The sequence below is a fragment of the Stegastes partitus genome, unplaced genomic scaffold (genome assembly GCF_000690725.1).
Source record: "Stegastes partitus isolate 25-593 unplaced genomic scaffold, Stegastes_partitus-1.0.2 Scaffold852, whole genome shotgun sequence".
In the NCBI taxonomy this organism is placed as follows: Eukaryota; Metazoa; Chordata; class Actinopteri; family Pomacentridae; genus Stegastes; species Stegastes partitus.
Window position 1 is genome coordinate 232,376 of NW_007578583.1, and position 22,218 is coordinate 254,593.

At 42.2% G+C, this 22,218-nt stretch overlaps 2 protein-coding genes across 2 annotated transcripts; one reads left to right on the top strand and one right to left on the bottom strand.

The window, feature by feature from the left end:
- Positions 1 to 3,369: 3,369 nt before the first annotated feature.
- Positions 3,370 to 14,986, bottom strand: tdrd5 (tudor domain containing 5). Its single transcript, XM_008293033.1, has 17 exons — positions 14,758 to 14,986; positions 14,383 to 14,585; positions 13,700 to 13,979; positions 13,437 to 13,612; positions 12,998 to 13,081; positions 12,350 to 12,406; positions 11,964 to 12,126; positions 11,502 to 11,671; positions 11,016 to 11,230; positions 10,712 to 10,921; positions 10,535 to 10,601; positions 9,867 to 10,061; positions 9,473 to 9,607; positions 7,217 to 7,282; positions 6,714 to 6,887; positions 5,925 to 6,102; positions 3,370 to 3,521 (listed from the first exon to the last, which is right to left on the bottom strand). The coding sequence occupies exons 1-17, from the start codon at positions 14,984 to 14,986 to the stop codon at positions 3,400 to 3,402; spliced, it is 2,724 nt and encodes a 907-aa protein (XP_008291255.1). The 3' UTR covers positions 3,370 to 3,399.
- A 3,135-nt stretch (positions 14,987 to 18,121) lies between these two features.
- Positions 18,122 to 22,010, top strand: nphs2 (NPHS2 stomatin family member, podocin). The gene is made up of 7 exons (XM_008293028.1): positions 18,122 to 18,428; positions 18,643 to 18,746; positions 19,552 to 19,624; positions 20,506 to 20,588; positions 20,672 to 20,931; positions 21,449 to 21,527; positions 21,810 to 22,010. Exons 1-7 carry the CDS (start codon positions 18,122 to 18,124, stop codon positions 22,008 to 22,010), a joined length of 1,107 nt encoding a protein of 368 aa, XP_008291250.1.
- Positions 22,011 to 22,218: the final 208 nt, after the last annotated feature.

Genomic DNA, 22,218 nt, shown 5'->3' on the forward strand with positions numbered 1-22,218 from the left:
CCAAAGGTACCTCAAATGTATTTTGGTCTTTTGTGCAATGGTTTTAACTGTAAGGGATTTCTTCGTATGTATTAGTACATCGAAGGCCAAAGATAAGAAGAAAAACCTCCTTTTCCTCCTCCTGAACCTTCTACGGCCAGAGAAGGAGGCACGACGCTCACAAACTGAGACCCCACAACATTTAAACCGAACATGCAGTCATACAGGGCGGCATCAAGGGAGAGAAAAAGAAATACAGCGCAGCATTAGCCTTCATCCATCTTTTCTCCCTCCATCCATCCGTCTCTTCTTCCCTCTGCTCCTCCAACAGGCAGCCCTCCTCTTCCCCCCAGGGTCTCTTCAAGGCCCCCATTATTCCACAAAGCCATAAATTCTAAGAGTCAAACCGGCAGAGGTCAGGGCTGAGAGTCAGAGGGCTGGACGGATATTCCATCTTATGAATAAAGGCATAATCTAGAAGAAGATGAATACAACATGAAGCGCTTATACAGCCACTGCTGACCAGATTCTACGTTACTGATTCTAGAGCCACAGAAGGATTTCTAGTTTCTCCACCATACCTAAAGCCACAACTATGCTTCTAGAGCCGAGGAGAGCCCGATGAATACAGTACATCCACAGAGCTTTATGGATGCTGTATGTGTGTAGCTGACTGCACTTCATGTCTTCAATAAGCCTCAATGGTCTTAATACGTCCTGTGCTTGGTTTTTTCTTATCTTTACCCCGACCAGTTGAGGCAGACAGCCGCCTTATCTAAGCCTGGTTCTGCCAGAGGTCTCTTCCTGTTACAAGGGAGTCGTTCCTCTCCACTGTCGCAAATAAAAAAACAGTAAAATACATAATATACGATAAAACAAAACAAAAAATGATACACATGCAATAAAAAAATGTGGAGACAACCATGTCAGCGATCAACAGTGGCCCTCATCTACTCAACAAACCACACGTCTGCCAAACAAAAGCAGTCTTCTCTTGACAGTCTGGTTCCAGGTCTCGACTGTAAATCAAAGCCATCAGATCGTCATGCTTCATTCAGCACACAGATGCTCTGCTGCTGTCGGCTGCTAATTCAGCTGCAACCACATTACTCTCCTCCTTAATAAGGTTTACTGAGCGTCTGTCTTACCGAGCTTCACCCTCCTCCACCCACACAAACACCCTAATGGAGCTTGAAACAGGCATTGGCTTGCAGCGTGTGTGTGTGTGTGTGTGTGTGTGTGTATGTGCCTTTGCGTTGTGCAGTGTGTTGGTGCTGATTAATGAAGGCTGTGTGTGATTATGTGCACGCATGTTAAGGACTGCCGTTTTACGTCTGCCTGGAATTTAGGAAAAGTTCAGCGTGTGAAGGTAAACGTCCGTCTGTCTGTCTGAAAGTGTAAATGTGTATTTTGAAGACTGGTCATGTGCTTTACTTAGAAAAAACGATGATGTCTGTGTATGTGAAGGCATGTGAAGTGGAGATATTGTTTATTGCTGCTCATGTAACCAACAAGGCGGGGTTTTTTTTGTACGTATCATTTATGATGCAGGTTGTTTGATGGACATTCAGGTTATGAAAGCAGAAAACGTCTGTGTGTGTGGAGTATGTAGGCTAATGGTCTTCATTGTGTTGGAGTTAGAGTAGGAGCCACACTCATTAGGAGTCTTTTAAAAAGCTAATTGGCTGAGCCAGTAAAGGTCAGGAAGCCCAGCAGGAGGCAGACAGTGATTCAGGACATTCTGCTTCATAATCTGACCTTCAAACGTCTGTGCACATTGTAGTTAAGATACAGCCATTCCCCAGGTTCACTGCTCATTCCATCGAAATGAGAAGGAGGCGGTTTGGGTTGTGTGTGCATCTAAACACGTTGTAGCCCTGCAGCTGCTGCCTCTCATCATTACTCTACTTCACTCAGGGCGATGAGTGTCATGGAGTTTAGCCATGTTTTCTTTTTTTTTGATTTGTCATTGTGTAATGACCTCTTGGTCCCCTTTGTCATTAGTATTCCCTCTGGGCCAAAGTTCTGGGATTGCATTAAGGCCAGACTTACATAGCATTTGAATGACAGGTACAGTCGTCCTCAGATGTATTCACATCCTCCCATTACAGAATCAAAAGTCACTGAAATAAGTTGAAAGTGACAAAAGTTAGAATAAATAAAAATGTTATGAAAATCACGACGTTGCTTTTGAATTGTGGTTCAACAGAAATATTAAAAAAATAAAAAATAAAAATAAAAATCAAGCAAACAAGCATGACGGACCTTTAACCTAGTATTTAGTTGAACAACCCTTTGAGCCAATCACTGCCATCAGGTGTTTCCTGTAACTCTCAGTCAGACTTCTGCACCTGTTGACAGGTGTTCTGGACCGCTGCTCATCAGCAAAGGCCTCTCATGGGAGAGTTCTGGATGGGAGAGTTTTGTTTGTTTTTTTAATTGTTATCTTCAACCACAATTCAAAAGCAATGTCTTATTTAGCTAAACTATAATTTAGCAAATTTTTATTTATTATTACTTTTTTCAGTTTCTAGTTATTTGAGTGACGGTTGTGAACTTTCCCTTGTCTTTAATGGAAGGGTCTGAAGACATCTGAGGACGACTGTACGTGGTAGTGCAAACATTAATATGTTCACAACAACAATGATTTACAGCCATCATCTTAGTACAGAGTGTCAGTAGTTAATAGTTAAAGGCATCAGTGAGCTGCTGGTGACAAATGAAGGGATGGCTAATGTCAGAGCAACAGTTCATCTGTGGAGGCAGGTTGTTAAAAAAAAAACGTCCAACTATGAAATGTACACATTAATACACGAGTATGAACACAAACTATTTGCACTGCTGGTGTTTTTAAGCATTAAGAAATGTGATTCCACCGTATATTTAAACAGCTGAGCTCCACACAGCATCTCAGACGAATGAAACCAGTGGTAATTAACACCACTAACAACTAGTCAAATCAAATAAGATTTATTTTCCCAAATAAAACTGCATTTGTCTTGACTTACATGTTATATTGTAACAGCACCTGAAACGTTAAACCCTGTTCAAAACAGCAATATAAATATGTATCGGGAAATGAAACAACTGTACACATCTAACTGATTGATGGCGTTTGAGAAAATAATAAAAATGCTTTTTCTTGTTTGTTTTTTTTAAAATAAGACTTTACAAGACGATTCACAATTATAAAAGAACTACTGATTTCCTGTCATTCTAGTTAGAAGAGGGCAACATCAAACTTGTAAACGGAGCCGAACATAAGGGTTAAACTAATTTAGATTAAAATGCCGTATGAAGATGGTAAATAACTCAGGTCCTTGCTAACAAAATGACTTGTAAACAGCATTTTCAAAGGCTGTTAGATATTTTATGAGAAATGTATTTGTTCTTGTATAAACACTCCGTCTTTGTTAAGAGTCACTCGTGCAGTTGGTCTGACAGATGTGTTGGAGCAGCTGTAGGAGGAGCCACTGACCTGGTCCCAAAGAAAGGAGACAGAAAGCCAGCATTTTGCCAGTGGACGGGAAAAGCAGGCACACCTGAAAAACAGAACGACACACATTCAATATTAATTTAATATCTAATATTGCACATTTTTATTTTATTCTCACGTCAGCAGAACATCTGTTGTGCTTCCCGGTGGAGAACCTGCCCAAGCAACACCGTTTTAATACCTAATGGTCCATTTACATTTTAAGTCCCAGGCTGAAAGAGCACCTTACGACACCTCCTGCTGTGAGTTGTGGTCAGAGATGTTTGTTGGGTACGTGCCCACTCCTGAGAGGGATGCCAGGGTGTCCCCAGCACTCCATCAGTCCACCAGAATGTCACAGCAGAAAAGCAGAAAAGCCCATCAGTGGATGCCAGCGAAAGCAAGATTCTTATCTGGTGCTATTCTAACCTTGTGGCTGCACTGAATGTGTGAAGCATGCGGAGCGTTTGCAGAGCAGATGTGGTGAACGGTGGATTTTTTTTTACTGGCTACACCTGCTGTACATGTATGGCATAAGAGTTAGGGCAAAACAAGATGGTGAGCTTTTTGGATTGCTGTGTCTCTAATGTTGTAAAAAGGACATTTTTTTTGTGTAATAAGTTAATATCTACACAATACGGCAGACTCTGAAGAAGTAATGGCACTGAGCAAACATCAGCTGTTAAATACATTTCCATCACTGTGGCCAAGACAAAGTGGAAGCCCTGTTAGATGCTAAGCTCACATTTCCCATATACTGATAGTCTGATTCTAACAAAGCACAGCCACTTAATGGCCCATTTGTGGGTAACAGGGCTGCACACACCTCAAAAATATTTTCCCGTTTGTGGTGGACATCTCCGTGGTGCTGCTCATACCTCTGGTGTAGTTTCATTGATTAGAACTGAAGCGTAGTGTTGCACCATCAGCTTGTGAGCGGTCCGCATATGTTAGACCTTCAGGGCAGGCACGGGGGTAAGGGAGTCCATCATTTAATAATTAATAACTCAGGAAATTGTCATTTTCGGTTCATTCAGAGTACTGACCCTTCATGTGTAACAAGTCTGCTCTCTGTCACACTGAGCTGGAGGCATAGCAAGACAGATACAAGATCATTGTGACAAGGCACAAGTGCAGACTTTGCAAGTGTAAGGGTAGATTTTTTTTTTGAGTCAAGCTTTTTGCAATGTCAGGTCTCTGAGGGAAGTCAGCACTGAAACACAAAATACACAAGTGACAAACAAGTATGAAGACAAAGAATTGATATAAACTACAGGGAATACAGTCAGCAAGTTGTCGAATTGTGCCGTGGGACTCAGTCACACTTTTCCAAAACACACTAACGTTTCTTCTAATCCGTCCTGCACTAACTCTCGTTTCCATCTTGTGTTCTTATCTGTATTCGTGCAGTTGGTGTGCAGCTCGCTGCAACGCTACAACCTGCAAACAGCGATTTGTAGATAAATCTTCCTTAATCCACTGTTGTGCTTTTTTCACTAACGTGGTGCAAGTGGAAGCGTGGTCGAGCAGCAGTGTATCGATATCAGGACAAATGCAATGAAAGCAGCTTGTTGGGTCAAATAGCTCTGGTAACAGGTCTAATTGAATCTGTGTCAGGTTCTCACTGCAGGTACATCCACCACTGCAAGCAGCAGGGTGGAAATCAATACGTCCTCTCTGCATCCATGGGCACACTCTAATTTCATTGAAGGCTTTTCTCTGTGTGTATGGTAGAGAGAGTGATGGAGCGAATGAGTGTACATGGGCAGGTTAATGAAGGTCATTGTATAATTCTGTTAGAAAATGTGTGTGTGTGTGTGTGTGTGTGTGTGTGTGTGTGTGTGTGCGAGAGACAAAACAAAGGCTTTGTGTGTACATTAGGACTTTTGTTCAATATTGTTATCGTTCTACAGTGAGTAGGAAATGTTCACTATTCTTACCTCTTACCAACGACAAACGCCGAGTGAAGACTTTCTCAAGAAATTCTAACGCAATATTTCAAACGTAGTATTTTATTTTCTAAGTGTAGCTGGTTCAGCATCATTTTAGTGGCAAGATGTAAACAACTAAAAGACTAAAACGACGCAGGTTGAATTGTTGCTAAAGTCACATCTCCAAAGTACAACATTTTTCAGAATTATATTTGCAATAGATGCAGGGAAGGAAAAACAAAACTTTGAAATCTGTGGTTCTACCAGATGCCACAAACTGCAGAGGTTCACAAGAAAGTAATGCAATCTTAACATATAAATAAATATAATAACATTCAACGACAAATTCACATGAGAAACAACGTTTGCTGATATGTCTACACCCTACATCAAACCGAATAAGGCAAAGTGCGTCTTTTTCTATAAATCTGTTGTAATTTGAATCTTAAAGGCTTCTGCAGGTTGGATTCTGCTGGTCGTGGACGATATTCACATTGTGTATGTATGTGTTAAATAAATCTGTATGCGTGTATCCGTACCCTGAGTGCAGTCCTGCATCGGGGCCAGGTCAGGAATGTGGAGGTTCAGAGTCCTCGGGATCACAGGTGGTCTGACCCTTGAGGGGGTAGTGACCTCGGGCTGCTGTTGCACTTGTCCTGGTGTAGGACAGCAGGGGCTGGAAGTACTGCTGGATGGAGTATTTGGAGGAGTCATTACCTGAGAACAGAGGAAATCTTCTTTACTGGACGATAAACACAACTCTTACTTGTTTCTCTATTTGTGGCTGACAGACATGTTGTGGAAATCTGGATGAGCCACAGCACAAACAAAGAAGGTGCAACAGTATTTGTCTTTTGTATTTTCTGAAAGAATAAGAGGAGTAACGATGAATAATAAAGAAGAGAAATGCAGAGTGAATATTTCAGCTGAGAGGCAGAGCTCCGTCGTCAGGCTCGTGTCCAGAGATCTGACCGAGATTCAAACAAAACAATGCAGACTTATAGTAGCGTCTGACCTCCAAACAGCACCGCTTCACCTTTATCATGCAGATAACAGGGACTCCTCAGCCGGGGACTCTCTCTGTATCACTACTATCAGACCCTGGTGCTTAACACTGGTCACAACATAATCAGGGTCAGGTCTCTGTTGGAGTTGCACTTCAGTGAATCTCCATAAGATTAAATATCATCGGACGAGTCTGTTCGTCTCCCGACTGTCATGTGATTACCAGCGAGGCCGAGGTTTGTGATTGTTACGTAACAAATCCAGGTCAATATGACATGTTCCTACAACACCTTCATCCACAGTGATTCCTGATGTGCTCTTACTTCAGCATCGGCTTTACAGTGAGCCCGGGTCATCTCGATGAGGTCTGGAGGAGCCAGAGGGCTGGTGGGGGGACATGCGGGGCTGGTCGGAGGCGCCTCATTGGTCAATGTGCAGTCTTCCTCACAACGGGGTTGGACATTTAGCAGAGTGCTGAACGGGTTGTCCCCTTCGCCCTGAACAACACACAAACGAAACAAGGCATTGTAGATGTGCTGCCGTGCATTTTGGATGTAAGAGAAGTGTGACTACGTAATGCAAAGCAGAGTTACGCATAGCAAGTGATATTTTTAGCTACATTTGAATACACAATTGTTCAGCCTTAATCTTATTCAGGCATTATCAGTTACCAAAACGGTAACCTATAAGGCAACTTCTAGTAATCTATATTGAATTAAAAACAGCACAGTTAATCCTGCAGTGTTTCAAAGTGTCATACAAAAGCTGAAATCAGAAATGTTTGAAAACGGCAGTGATGGTGTTCCTTTGGATCAGGTGCTCATACCTGGATGTGGGGGCTGAGCTCATCATCATAGATGTACTCCAGCGCAGGTAGCTCTTCCTCTTCAAACTACAACATCAAAAAAACACTCCTGTATCTTTTATATATATATATATCTATATAGAGACGTCCCGATGCTAAGATCACAGGATTGGAGCCAATCCAGGCAACTTTTCCTGAATGGTATCGGCATGAAACCAAGCCCAATTCTTTATGTTCACGGTAACACAGGTGATGTAAATTTGAATAATCTTCCTAGTAAATGCAATATCATCATTTAATAATTAATGTTTCATGCTAATTGTGCACATTAGACATGTGTCCTGTTCTGATATTACTGTTTCAAGCCGTGAACACTTTATGCAGCACTGAGAGTTTCCACATAGACGACTGGAATACGGAAAACTATCCCAGTGATCACTTGATTTAGCGTGAGCGCTGGTCAGAGGTTATTAAGCATAAGAAGACACTAAGAGTGAATAAAGAAACCCTTCAGACAGTCATTTAGCAAATAAATTATGTAGATGAAAATTAAAACAGATCCCATGAGAACCTGTCAGACCTACCAGGTGTACATGTTTGCATTAAAGTAGTTATTCCGAGGTGCTCGCTGCATCTTTGTTACCAAACAGAAAGCGTTCATTTCATTGTTCCCAATTAATATAAAGCCAGGTACCATGTAGATTCAACTTTAATAGTTACGCACTGTGAACCCATTTTTGTCAGCTCTATAACGATGGTAACAATTCACCTGATCAGAGGAGAGGAGCAAAAGAACACACTCTACCACTTCACCTGGTCTACAGAACCATTCTGACATCAAATTGCAGGACTAGTTATCCATCCATCAACAGTACATTAGCAAAGTGTAAAAAAAAAAAAAAACCTTAACAGCCAGGAAAGCACCAATAAAAGGCCTTACTGCCTGCTTTGTACTAAACTATGTTTCAACACCCCAAAGCTGAACTGGTAAGTCAACACAGGTACGACATCAATGAGTTGACCGTATGCAGCTTTTCATCACAGTGCACATATATTAAACAACACACAACCACAACTACTGCCTTGTGGCTGTATTCCTTCACCAGCGAGTCAAGTTGCAGCGTACATTCCTGCCCAACAGACATAACCTGTGACCTTATGGACATAAAATGTCACCATTTCATCATTTTGAGACATTTGTGTGAATAATTAGCATATGACATCTTCAACTATTGCCAAAGACAAGTTTTGTAAGTTAAAAGCAACCTTTGATGACTGAGTTCTGATCAGTAAAACCTTGCATCCATGTGGATATTTGTCCTTATGGGACCACTGAAATCTCACCAGATAAAACCAGAGTCCAAATGAAAATTTGTGCCATATTTGAAGAAATTCCCTCAAGACATTGCATTTACAAGAACAGGAGAGACGGATGAACAATCTAAAAACATAATGCCCCCAGCCCCACTGTTGTCGGCCTGGAGGCATAAAAGCTCTGGACTGTTTTCAACATCGTACAGGGCAACACCGTAAAATGTTGCTTCCTGTATGTTCGGTTTAACAACCTGCCACTCATTACCATAAGAGAGAGACAATCTTGTAATCCAATATCCATTAAACAGCCCACTGATTGGCTCTCATCTTATTTACTGTCCAACCAAGCTGTGACCTTCCAACAGTGTGACTATACATTAAGCAGTATTGGACTGCAACTCGGCCTTCAGCAAGATGATGTGTGTGCTTGATCCGAGCGTGTACATTGACTCTGCTTGTGTGTGTGTGTGTGTGTGTGTGTGTGTGTGCGTGTGCGTGTGTGTGTGTGTGTGCCCATGTTCTGCAGTGGGCCTGCAGCACTGACAGTATGGCTGGTAAGATAAGAGCTATGGACAGTGGAGAATAAAAGCTTTACAGCAACATTAAACGACTGGGTAAGAAAATGAAAGTGTGTGTGGAGGGGGGGAGGGGGGAAATGAGACAAAGAGAGTGCAAATCCACCACCAACATTCAAAATACCCAATATTGACACTTAGATTTTGTGTGGCTGTACTGCACATAGAACAACAGAAGCTGCGTCTCCGATGTGTTCAGCTTCTGTATGCTACATAAGAAGTGTCTGTCGGATGGTGCAATAGCATTGCAAACCTCCTCCCCACCCTGACAGCTTTTCAACCCCACAATTGTGGGGGCTACGTCTGACAACTTTCCAAAATCAATCCACTGCCAGAGCTACAACTTCTTTTCACACATAAGCTGGTCTGTAGTATGTGTCTGTGCTACCTTCAGTGGGGCCGATGTGGACGGTTCACGGCTGTCCGCTGACTTGGGGAATGAAATCACCTCTATTTCCACCTCTGGCAGCTCAAACATTCCCTTTCCCATGTAGAGACTCACTGGCGTGATCTGGACACACAACTGCAAAAGCAGGACCAGTTAACACAACCAAGCATGAATTAAAATCACTAATGATTACACACTGATTATTCATAGCTGTCTTAATTATTCAGTGCGTATCTCATACAGTGACTCAGAACAGTGAATTAAGCGTTGGAAATATTAGTGTTCAGTCGGTACAGCTTTGACATTTATAAACAGACACCTGCTGACTTATCAAACGCTGTTATAGATCATTGTCATCATACAAATAAGTATTGTGTGTGTGACTCACCGCTGCAGTGGCTGCAGGGCTGCAGGCCGTCCCATGGCCTTGGCTCAGCAGAACATCGTGGATATAGATGTCGTTATCAGTATTTGTGTCACACAGGTAAAGCTGCAGCACATCTCCAGTGTAACAATTCAGCGCACCCACCAGGGTGCGATCAGTGCACAGTTTCTGGAAAGAGGCTGTGGCCTCAGCAGTCCAGCTCCCCTGCGAGAGACCAACCACAGCTGTCTTGTTAATGAAACTGAATGATAACGGCAAAACCACACAAGTACAGTTTTGTAATATGGTTTGTAAAAATACGCTGATGGTGAATATTTGTATAAAAAACCCATAACTATTGTAACTGTCAGGTGGTTTACTGTCCTACTTTGAACCCGTGTACAAGACAAGTTGGTGACCCTTCAAGCTGGCTCTCTAAACACCACAGAAACACACGCTTTCTCAACAAGTTGCATAAGAGATGAGATATGTACAACAAAAATCACACAAACAAGGCCATGCAATACAAGATGAATGCATGCAGGAACGTGAAATTCAACACTATCTTTAGTGCTTCAGTCCAGCTGGGGACAGGGGGCACGCTGGCACTGACATAAAAGTTGATGCAGACGTTTGTAATAAGGTTTCCCATTTGTCAAGAAACATGTAATATACTGTTAGACAAACGGCAGACTTACTGTGGTGGGTTTAATTCCAGAGAGAGACGCTGGAACAGCTTGAGCTGGAAGACCTGAATAAATTGACCTGGAAAACAGACACATGTATTGTAGGCAGCACAACAAAAAATACACACCTGCCATCTTTGTCATACTACTTGTATTGTTAAACTGATTAAATGTTTGATGTGCCCCTACTTTAGAAACTTGAGGTTGGCGCTCTGTACCACTGTCATAACACCATAGTCAACATAGTACACCTCAACGTGCGTGGGGCTGAGGACCTGGTGGATCACCACCCGGTACACCCACATGCCTGCGGGTGATATGCAGCAGACCTGACCCCGTCGGACAAATTGTTCAGGTAGGCGGTAGCGCTCGGACACCTCAGGATAGGTGTAACATCGTCTTGGAGACAAGAGGAGAGTAAAAAGATGGAAAAGGCCGATGTTAGCTGATGCTTTGACAACAAACTCTACGCTGTCACCAACACGTGCACCACCTCATGTCCATCATCATCTCCTCCAGATCTTGGGCTTCCTCACTCGCACTGAAACGGATGTAGAAATGTCCAGGTGACTCCACCTGTTCCACCAAGACTTCTACTAGCTCTCGAGCAGCACGACGTGTCGGTACTTTGAGGTGGTGGCTCTGCAGGGCGTCCAGGGGCACAGCAGGGCTGCAGAGTAACTGCAGGGTTGGGTACACCTCACAGTTCTACAAGCAAAGTGAGCGTGGTGAGCAGGACCTAGCAATGGGTTTCTATACAGTCAGTATTTAGCATATCCTACAGTACTTTTAAATAGAACTAGATGTCAGCGATGTCCAACATGTACACATAGATAAAATCAATATTGTACACTGGGTACTGAGACACTGACAAGCTGTTATATGCAGTTAAAATTCATGGTCTGTACTGACATTACGTCATACGATGCTCTAATTACTGAAGGTCTCAAAGACAACAATTACTATGTTGTTGACTAACCGTTTCTTTGGTCTTGGTAATGTTCCTCATCTCCTTGTCCTTGTCATCTGCTGTGATATTATCACTGTCTTCTTCCAGTTTACCCTCCCAAGGTGATTTTCTTTCGCTTAGGTAGTAGTTTGTAATCGGCAATTTTGTACTATCGTCAAAATTTTTAATCTCTTTTGATTCTAGAAAAAAAGAGAGGCACATATGTATTGAAAGTCAGTATGCAACGAGAAGGCTTCGGTAAACATTATCAAAGTGACATTATCATTTATCACCACAGGACATTGGGTAGGAAAGTATTAACCACAGACACAAACACTGATTGACGTCTTTGTGATACTGAGACAAAGCTACACGCAAACTGGAGTAAAAAGCGTTCTCAACACAAAACAACACAACATAAAATCAACAACAAAACAACATTTGCTTCTACGGTGACATGAACTGGTAACGCTGCTGAACTAATCCTCCCACCTGGTTGTGTACTGTTCCTGTCCTGTAGGTTCATGACTATCCAGTGATGTCCATTGACACCTTCTGCTGGTTTGAGGTGGAAAATGTCACTCAAGGCGCCAACAAGTTCTGTGACACTGACAAAGCCGCTCTGTAGCAGAGGCAAGTCCTCATCAAAAAGCCTCTGGGGGACATAAAGCACCACATATAACATCCACAATAATAACATAAAGCATCTCTGTTACTTCCTAGAGCCATAATGTACTATGCATTTGAAAACAGGGGCAATAAACACAATCAGAACACTGAAAATCACTGGTCTACTTCCTCAAACAATGAAGAGGTTTGAGGCTGCACGACTAACCTGTTTAAAAATCTCACGAATAAGATGTATACATTTTGTTTACCTTGTACTCAGCAGGCAAGTCGTGAACCGATAATCCGCCCCTCGTCTGACTGACAACCTGCAGAGGGTTGTCGACATGTGAAGGCTTTCACTACAAGACTCTGCTTTATTAAAACGTACTTGGAAACACATCACTCGGCTACCTTTCGGTTCCACAATAAGTCACCAGAATTAGTACATTAAATACTGTATGACTGGTATAAACTCCCTCAATAACATTTCATCATTTATTGCTATCATAACCCTACAAATTACATTTAAAAACACCCCCACACACACAGTCTGCCACTGGCTGCAGATCTGTGGGACTATTTGTTGATGCTGTGCCGCTGTGGGGCGTAAAGACAACATTATGATTTTCTACAGATGTGTCCTTTTATTTGTCGAGCTGCGGCTGTCATCCATCACTGTGATTGGCGTAGCTGTTAAAGAGCAATAAGACCAGAAAGGTGACAGTCTGAGAATAAATGTATGAAATCATCACATCTTTTGATTTATATTCCACTTCGCGCAGCCCTTTTGCACTTCAGGCTGCTACATATACATGAACCGTGACAGCAGGGGGACTTGAGGTGCCTGTGAGACTAAGACCTGCTGCTTTGCCCACTTGCTGTTGCACTTGTGTTTAGAATCCAGCGTGAAGTCTGACCTTTCGTAGCTTGTCCTTCAGCTCCTGACTGATGGTGCCAGCAACTCCATTCTCCAGGATTTGCTGACGGAGCTCCTCCTCTAGCTGATATAAATTTTAAGAAGAAACAGAGACAAAAAAAAAAAGATAAGCACTTAAAATTGATAATTTTACACTAATTACTTTTCCTCCTAATGACATAATTCAGTCAGATAGAACCATGTTTCGCATTTCTGTTCTGGTATGTCAAAATGAATCCTCACCAATCACATTCTGAGTTCTTGACATTAGTTTTTATATAGTTTAGTTTTTAGCAAGCTGTCATCTGGTTAAGTTTTGTTTGTGTATCTAGCTTACGCAAGAGAAAAGTGTTCCTTTATGTTCTTGTATTAGGTAGCTAACAAGGACTTCATAAGCAACTACCAAGCTACCTGAAACTACCTTTCAACTGATAACAAACCTTGAGGAAGCGTTTGTGAAAGAGCTGACCCTCTTGGCAGGGTACAGGTGTGGCTTCCTGGTTCTTTTCAGCCATTTCTGACTTGTCTTTGACAGATGTGGACTTGTTATGGTCCGAGCCCCAGGAAGTCTCAGTAGAAGGCTGCTCCCAAGGATTCTGCTTCACTGGAACTTCAGCTGGAGAGCAATAAGATGTTTCAAAAAGACTGTACGAGTCTCTGTTGCACTTACTCCCTAAATAAACCCAACTCTTTAAAGACACACCTCGAGGTTTTGTTGATGTCTCAACCTCAATTTTTCTAGGTGATCCTGGATTTATGGGTCCAGTCCTCCTTGATGAGCTGGCGGGTCCAAGCAGCGGCCTGGGTATCATATGTTCCCTCAGGGTCACAACTGAGCCAAGCCTGCTTTGTTGGATGACGATCATGTCCGCTGCTGCCTCCAGCATCTCTCCAATGGAGTAGAAGCCATAGTTGTGGGCACGCAGCGGGAGGCCGAAGCAGCGCAAGAAAAAGGCCTCGAGGTCAGACACCCGAAGTGGACCCTGGGAGGGCGACCTCATCGTTACTCCAAATTAAAGTGCAATGACAAAGCAACGTTTCGTAAGCAACAATTCTGTTAAAACTAATAAAAATAGAAAAGAATGTAAACAGAAAAGCTAGCCAGGCCTTTGATTCTCTTATTTTGTGAGGTCTATGTCAGTATTACACAGAAAAGTCTATACAGACATTATGAAGTCTAAAAAAAGCCGACCCTATTAACAACAATCTCTGCATTTATCTTGTTCAAATTTGTCCCATCTCAGGGATTATTAGTTTATACAGAGTCATTCAAACTTCAGCAGGCTTAAACAGTCCAGTTTGTTATGGAGAACATCCACAGTGCGTCCTGGTGAGAGAAATTAAAATTATTACAACCAACCTGCACACAAAACTTTGAAGTCATACCTTGGAGAGCAGAAGGCGGAGCTGTGTCCTCAGCTGGTACGGAAGAGACGGAGGAGCAGATCCTCTTCTTGGGACGACCACAGCAGGGCAGGCATGAGATGAGAATTGGTTGAAATTAAATTTTTTGACCTTCTTGTCGGCTCGAGACACGCGCTGCTTGGCTACCAGCTCCTCGATGTTTCGAGTAGATTCTCCACTGACAGCTGCGACACAGGAGATGAAAGTGAGAGCATGAAATCATGAACCTTGATCGGGTGTTTGAAGGCAACAAAAATCAGAAATGAGGACCTCTGCCTCAGACTCTAATAGCCTTTTGTTTAAACGTTAAAACAGTATTGATATATACATAAACGTGAAACAAAAAAAAAAGACTACCTTTTAGATATAGGGTATTATCTGCCCTGAAGTTAAGAGACACCACATCTGGCATTGACCTCGCCATATCCACCACATTTCTGAAACCCAGGAGTTTCAATGGCATTGGATGCCCCAACATGGTAAAGTAGTCTCGCTTGAGCAGATCAGGCTCCAAGCCCATCTTGGATGAAATGAGCAACGAGCGAACATCCTTCTTTAGCTTTGTCAAAACGTCTTCCTGGTTCATCTTGCCTACTTTGTCTGGAAACACAGCAAGAAGGGCAGGCAAGAGGACAATTAGAACAACGGCAACACATTACATCCTGAACTCAGACAGCGAGGGGAGGGAACGTATGCATTATTAGGGTATAACTTATAGGATTGTGATCTAGCAGGTTAGAAGAGTTTGAAAATTCTGGATTTAGACTCAACATACCTCGCTAACCCTTACTCTTGTGTCTAGTACAGTCATCCGGTGGGTATGAACATTATGGCAGTCTCCTCAAGTCAACGTTAATGATGTTGCACATTAAAAATAACAGAAGCTTTCAAAAATATATAAAGCACTACAATGTGAATCCAATGACAACAATATGGATGCTAAATGGGAATTGGAAGCAAACGTAATAATAACGGACGATAATTGGGAGGAAACGTTCCGATCTGGACAAAAATTAACTAACATGGAGGGAGTCTGATTGGAAAGTGAAGACGCGTTACTTTAATCTGTCATCGCAAAACACCGTAAAACATCAGATTTGTGCTGGAGGAACTGTGACATGGTGGGTGACTTCACTCATGTATTGGATCATAGACTTCTGGAGGTGTGTGAAAACAGAAACAAACAGAATTCTGGGTACTGATCTACATCTTGACCCAACCCTGTATACACTTTTTATCTGAAGATCAGATAGACAGTGATAGCAGCTACCTATTGAGAGTCCTGTTCTTGATAGCAAAGAAAATGATCACAATCAATTAGTTGAAGCCACACACACACCCAACATAATGCGATGGACAGACAGTAAAAAAGGTTTTTATTATAGAAAAAACTACAGCAAGACTACAACTGAAACATTTGAGAGAAGATGGAAACCGATAATACAAGCGATACCAGGGCTCTAAATACCTCTTTTTTTCTATTTAAAAAAAAAAGGAGGTATGAAATGAAATGAAATGAAATGAAAAATATTTTATTTATCCCAGAAGGGAAATTCAATCTTGTAAAAGCTTACTTTTTTTTATATATTACTTATATTTTATTATATGTACTTATGACTGAAGGTAACATGATATGGACTGAGTGGGCTGTAAAACTGGGATTTTTGTTCATCTTCATCTGTTTTAACTATGTGGAATAAATAAAACGGTTTAAAAAACAATAATAATAAAATAACGGAAGTTGATCCAACGTCCCTGAAAGCACCACGACGCCTTAAACGTACCAGTGTCTCAACAGAAAAAAAATTATGACAGTAGGTGATGGCAATATAATCCATCTTCGTTGCCTGAAAAGTGCATGCTAACTACCACAAGTAATGTCATTGTCCAATACTGTATACTTTCTTGGAGATAAATAACAGGCTACGCTGCTAACAGTAATAAGGACTGTGGTTAGCTGCTAGCGCTCCGACGCGTCATCACTGGCGGCACAGACCGTTAGCAACAGTTAGCCTCCACCGTCTACAACCAGAGAGAGACTTAGCTTCAGCTCGGCTCTTGTAATTTGGAGTACGTTAAAATCAACGCTATCCCTAACGTAACTGCCGTGTGTCGTCGTGAAATGGTTGCAAAAAAAAAAAAAAACATGGTGTTAAGTTACCTGAAGTCTTCAGTACGTTGTCCGCATCGTCCCACAGATGGACATCTAGATCTTTCCTTAGCTTTAGCTCCGCTCTCTCTCTCCGCACCTGTCGCTGAAGCAAACCACCGGACACGTTAACGGCGTTAACCGCCAACAGCTCCGTACGCTGTTGTTTTGTTTTCACCAACGTGTGTTCGCTGAAACTTCTAGTCAGAAATGGTTCACGTGAATTAAAAGAACACGGTTTCAGTTGGCTGCTAAATTAAACTGACGTCGTTAAACAGCTCGTTCGTTGCAGGAGCGAAGTTAAGCTGCTCTGAAAAAAAATAAAAATAACCAACACCTCGTTGAAACCTTTTGTATGAAGTGGCACATTCTTCATGATCAGTACAGTAAAATTATTTGTAATATCTTATGTAAAACTAAAATATAGATATAAATAAGTCACCACACAGCCGCTGTGAAGTGCTGGCTCAAGTTCGGGATGAGGGGAACAATAAATTAAGCGCACCTTCAACGTTGCGTCGTTTACCTTTCGTGGTACAGGTATGTTCGTTTGCTAACGACAGCGTGGCTCACATGGGCGGGGTGAATCACAACAGCAAGAGATGTAGAGATGATACATTGTGCAGGTTGCGAAGGGTGTCAGCTTTACTTGCACATTTTGTCCTCCTGGGCTATGAATAAAGCTACTGTATTTATTGAATGTGGTCTTTGTCTTCACTTGGCAGACATGTAGAAGAGGTGCCTACAACCTTGGTGAACATTCATGTTTGTGTGTGTCTCTTTCTGACTTTTTGTACATGCAAGTCAAACAAGATTGATTGAATGCAGTTAAATATGGGTGACACAGTGAGCATGTTTGATTAAGGACACCGTAGGGAGGCTGCTGTATGTCTTCTTCTGTCAAAACAGAGAAAACAAACTCCCTCAGCCCCTCAAGGCCTGAGTCGGCACATTCCCGGTGAAGACAGACTGACTCCCTGAGCTGCATTGACACCATTAGTCCCAACAGCAAACCTTCAATTCTGGATTACGCACATCTATCAATGGTATTCACTTTCTTTACTCAGAAAGAAATGAAACACAAACAAATCGAACCAAATCTTAAAAGCTGAACCAATATCTTCATCCAGAAATGCTTTCGTTTATGTTTCAACAGGCCCTTGTGATTCTGTGGAAAAGAGGGACAGATGTGATATTTTTGTTGCACTGTTTAAGAAAGCCTACCGTTATTAATATGCCATGATATTTTTTATCATACTATCGTGACATTTTATTTTATTCTAGTTATTTTAAGGCACTGCTTTGACAACAGATATTAAATGTCAAGCTCACCAAAGGTCACTGACATAAAAGTATTTGAAAAAAACACAGAGGCCGGTAGGTAACACTCCCACTGCTCTCCTACTCCCACATTCAAACGTCAGTATCCAGTCAGAGGAAGCAACACCCAGCGGTAAATATCCAAAAATTTGTTCTTCCTCTCTCCTTTCTCCCAAACAGAACCCCCTCCAGCAACCCATCTAGTGAAAACATCCCAACAGCCATCTCTTCTATGCAGAGCCTCCAGCCAGCATGGAGAAGTCCTCAAATGTCCAACCCAATCACTCACCAAGATCCAGAGCGGTGCCGAGGAAGGAGAGGGACAGGGGAGCCTTAGTGCCTCCGAGAGGTCAACGGCAAAGGGCGGCCAAGGCACGACGGCTCCCTGAAGCACCAGCGGAGAGGAAAGAGAGGCTGCAGAAGGAGAAGCCGGAGACAAATGAAGTGCAGGAGACAGAAGTGAAGCTGAAACCTGCTGTGGTGGACATAGACAGTGTGAGAGAGGACGAGGTCAAGGAGGAGAACCTGGGGCTCCTGGAGGCAGCGGAACAGGAGGACGGTGAGTTGAAGACTGAGGAGGAACCTGGTGGTGTTGGTTAGGAAAGCTTTGTTGTGTTGATATTTCTATGTTGTGTTATTGCAGTTTTTGGAACTTGTGATCTGTGATTTAAAATTTTAAAACCTTTAGCTTATACTCCATTTTGAGACCTTTGTCCTGTGTTTGGTTTGACGTAAAAAGAGTTTTTCCAGTTAACTACTGTGGGTTTCTGCAGGTCTAAAGCGCAAGAACCTGGGTGTGTTTGAGTGGCTGCTGATGGTCTCTGTCTTGGTTCTGGTTCTCCTCTTCCTGCCTCTGTCCATCTGGTTTTGTGTCAAAGTACGAACTACAATAATCTTCTTCACAAAAATGAGCAAAACGTCGTCAGTAGAATTAGGTAAAGGACTAGATAGAGGAAAAAACTTCACCTGCAGGTTGTGATGGAGAAGTAATTATATTGAATTTGAGGGATGGATGAAGTTCATGTTTAGTTCAGTTGTGATGGTCCAGAAGGCCTAATAACATTTTAATAAGTGTAACTGGGAATATTTATCTTCTTTTAATTGTCAAAATGCTGTTTCTGCCCTAACAAAGTAAAATATTTAGATGAATATGAGGTTTTTCAGCATGTAAATGAGCTGTTTTCTTGCCCTTGTTTCATGTCTAGTGTTGGGGTCGTTTTTTATTTTCTTTTTTTTAAAGTCATGTATATACACATTTATTGTTAATTTACATTAAAGCAGCACCATACTTTACTTACCTACCCCCCTGTGGAAAGTAACTCATCACACTAATCATTACATTACTTTTGCATTCTTTTGTGCTCTTTAATAATGCAAAGCCAGCGGCAAAGTAGCTATGATGTGATTACAAAACTTAGTTGCAAACAAATGTGAGGTAAATACAGCACTGTACTTTGTAAAGCGCTACCCCAACACAGCTCATTTCTAACAGAAATGTGATAAATACAAAGTCGACACAGCAAAAATGTGCCGATGATCTGATACATTCTGACTCCACTGTGTGTGATATTAGACCAAGACGTTTGATAGAAGTTGTTTTACATGTCAGTCTGACACTCTACTCATCAGTGGCTTCTGTTCATACACACCGTCTGACTGAAGGCTGTCATTTTGGTTTACAGGTAGTGAGGGAGCACGAGAGAGCTGTGATCTTCAGACTGGGTCACCTACTGCGTGGAAAACCCCGGGGACCCGGTCAGCTCAGATTACTGTTGATTTTTTTTATGCTCATTGATTAAAAAACAGTAATACAGTTCATTTCAAACCTTGGGAGTATGTTAACATCTGCAAAAGGTGTGCAGTAGTGGTGCTGCAGTGGTTGAGGCCTGTTAGGTGCTCTTTTTTCCTTAATTTAATTATTATTACTAACACTGTTGCCACACAGCTAGAAGGCCCTGGAGCCTTTTTGTTTGGAGTTGGCATGTTCTCCCTGTGCAGCGTGGGTTCCTCCCACATCCAAAAACACGCTGAGGTTAATCAGTGATCCTAAACTGTCCGTAGGTGTGAATGTGAGTGTGCTGTATTTCTCTGTGATGGACTGGTGACCTGTCCAGGATGAACCCTGCCTGGGCTCCAGCCCCTCCGCAACCCTACAGAGGATAAAGTGGTGTATAGATAATGGATTTTTATTGTTGTTGTTAGAATATTCATAACACAAATGATGGGAAACTATTTCCGAGGACGAATCATCGTCTGAACTAGACTGTCCAGTTACAGGTTAGTTAGTCTCCATGAGTAACGGTATGACAGACTGTAAACAGAATTTATTACTATGTATAAATGAACAAAACTAATGTGCAGATGGGTGACAAATTAAAAGACAAATCAACTTAAAGTTTCTTAATAAGGTATTGGGCCACTGAACAACCAGATTGCCTCACTGTGGGGGTCAAAGGTTAAGGTTCTGTGCAGAACGTTGTTAACGAATCACAGTCATTACCAGCAATCAGCTGGAAGGAGAGGAAGCATTGTAGCACATCATAGCAGCTCATAGACACTAATGAAGTGAAGATTCTTAAGAGAAGGCTCACTAGGGTTTTATCTAATATCCTTCTGCCTTCTCCTCCTCTCTCCAGGCCTCATTTTCTACCTCCCGCTCCTTGATGTGTGTCACAAGGTCGACATTCGACTGAAAATGCTAAAGGTTCCCCCTCACATGGTACAAAGTACAGACACACACACATTAGAGCTGTCACAGTAAAAAAGATGTCGGCCGACAGTTCTTCATATGTTTGTATGCAGGTGGTGACAAAGGACCTGGTGAGGCCAGAGCTGAGTGCAGTGTGTTATTACCAAATAGAGAACCTGGCTCTGTGCAGTGCAGCTCTGTCCAGTCTGATCACGGTTCTGCAGAACGTGGTCCAGGCAGCAGTCAGAGACGTTGTGGCCCAGCACACATTCAGCCACATCCTGCTGCACCGGCGGAGGATCGGGGAGCAGATCCAGGCAGCTGCTGACTCTGTTGTTTGTCGCTGGGGCATCAGGGTGGAGAGAGCAGACATGTAAGACTGGAGATACAAAGTTAACTCGTTATTTTGTGATTGTTAATTCGTCTTTTTTGTGTTTTCCTTCCTCCACTTCATCTATTTAGGTTCATGAATGATTACATTTTCCTGGAAGTCAAGACCAAAAAGCTCTTACACCATGTTACATCTTGGAATAGCAAACATCCCGGTTTACTTTTAGTTGCTGTTTATGGAGAGAAAGATGTTGATGTTCCTTTCATGCCACATCTCTGTGTGGTAGGCTGGTTCAGGAAGAGGTTCTGAGTGCAAAACCTGATTTTAAGAGCGAACACTTTGAGTGACTAAATAAAATTACGATTATTTTGATGGAAACCCATAAACCTGAAAGAAACAGAGGCTCATTGGAACAGAACAGCACAAGAATGAGAATGATTTTTCTCTGCACACACTGATTTTTCCTGGTAAACAGCTAAAAGCAATATAGAGATTTGTAGTGCGCTGTGATGTCCCTGCTGACCAGGCTGGGCGGTGCTTGTGTTTGATTTTCTGTCAGAGATGAGCTCAGTTTTCCTGTGGAGTTACAGCAGAGTCTAGCTGCTGAGGCCGAGGCCAAGAGGCAGCAGCCGGTCAGAGTGAGTAACCATATGGGTTTTTATAATTTAACAATCCTTGTTTAATATTTTAACGCTTGTTTCTGCATTTTAGATGCTTCGGTCAAATATAGCATTCAACTAAAGATACAACCAATATTTGGAGACGTGTTATTAGACACATTATTAGTAAAACATGGTTTAGTTTTCAGGTTGGGTTCAGCCTATTAGGATCATTTCTTAATTTTCAGCTGTGTTTGTATTTTAAAAAAAACAAAAAAAAAAAAAACATGTTTCAGCTCAGCAGGTCCTTCTTCTCTCCAGGTGAAAGCAGCAGAAAGTGAGCTCGCTGCCTGGGATGGATTTCGGGCCTCCCTCCGTCTCCTCCATCCTGCTTTGGTCCTTCCTCTCCCTCCAGATCTCCTAAACCTGAACTCTGACCTTGCATCCCTCCCGCCACCTCCCCCGCCTGCCGTGGAAGGAGAGGCAGAGGAGGAGCCAGAGACGGACTCGCCAATGATGTGATCAGACTGTTAACAGATGAAGTGTAAATTATCAGTAATATTTAAAATATGCAAGGTGACTGTGAGCTACTCGTTCTTATCTTCTTGTAGTTTTAATCCTCTGTCAAAGAACACAAAAACTGAAGCTGAATAATTTCACATGGTTTATAGCAATGAGCTTTAGCATTTAGGGACTTGAGCCTCTACTGTATGTAAACAGGTCAAATAAT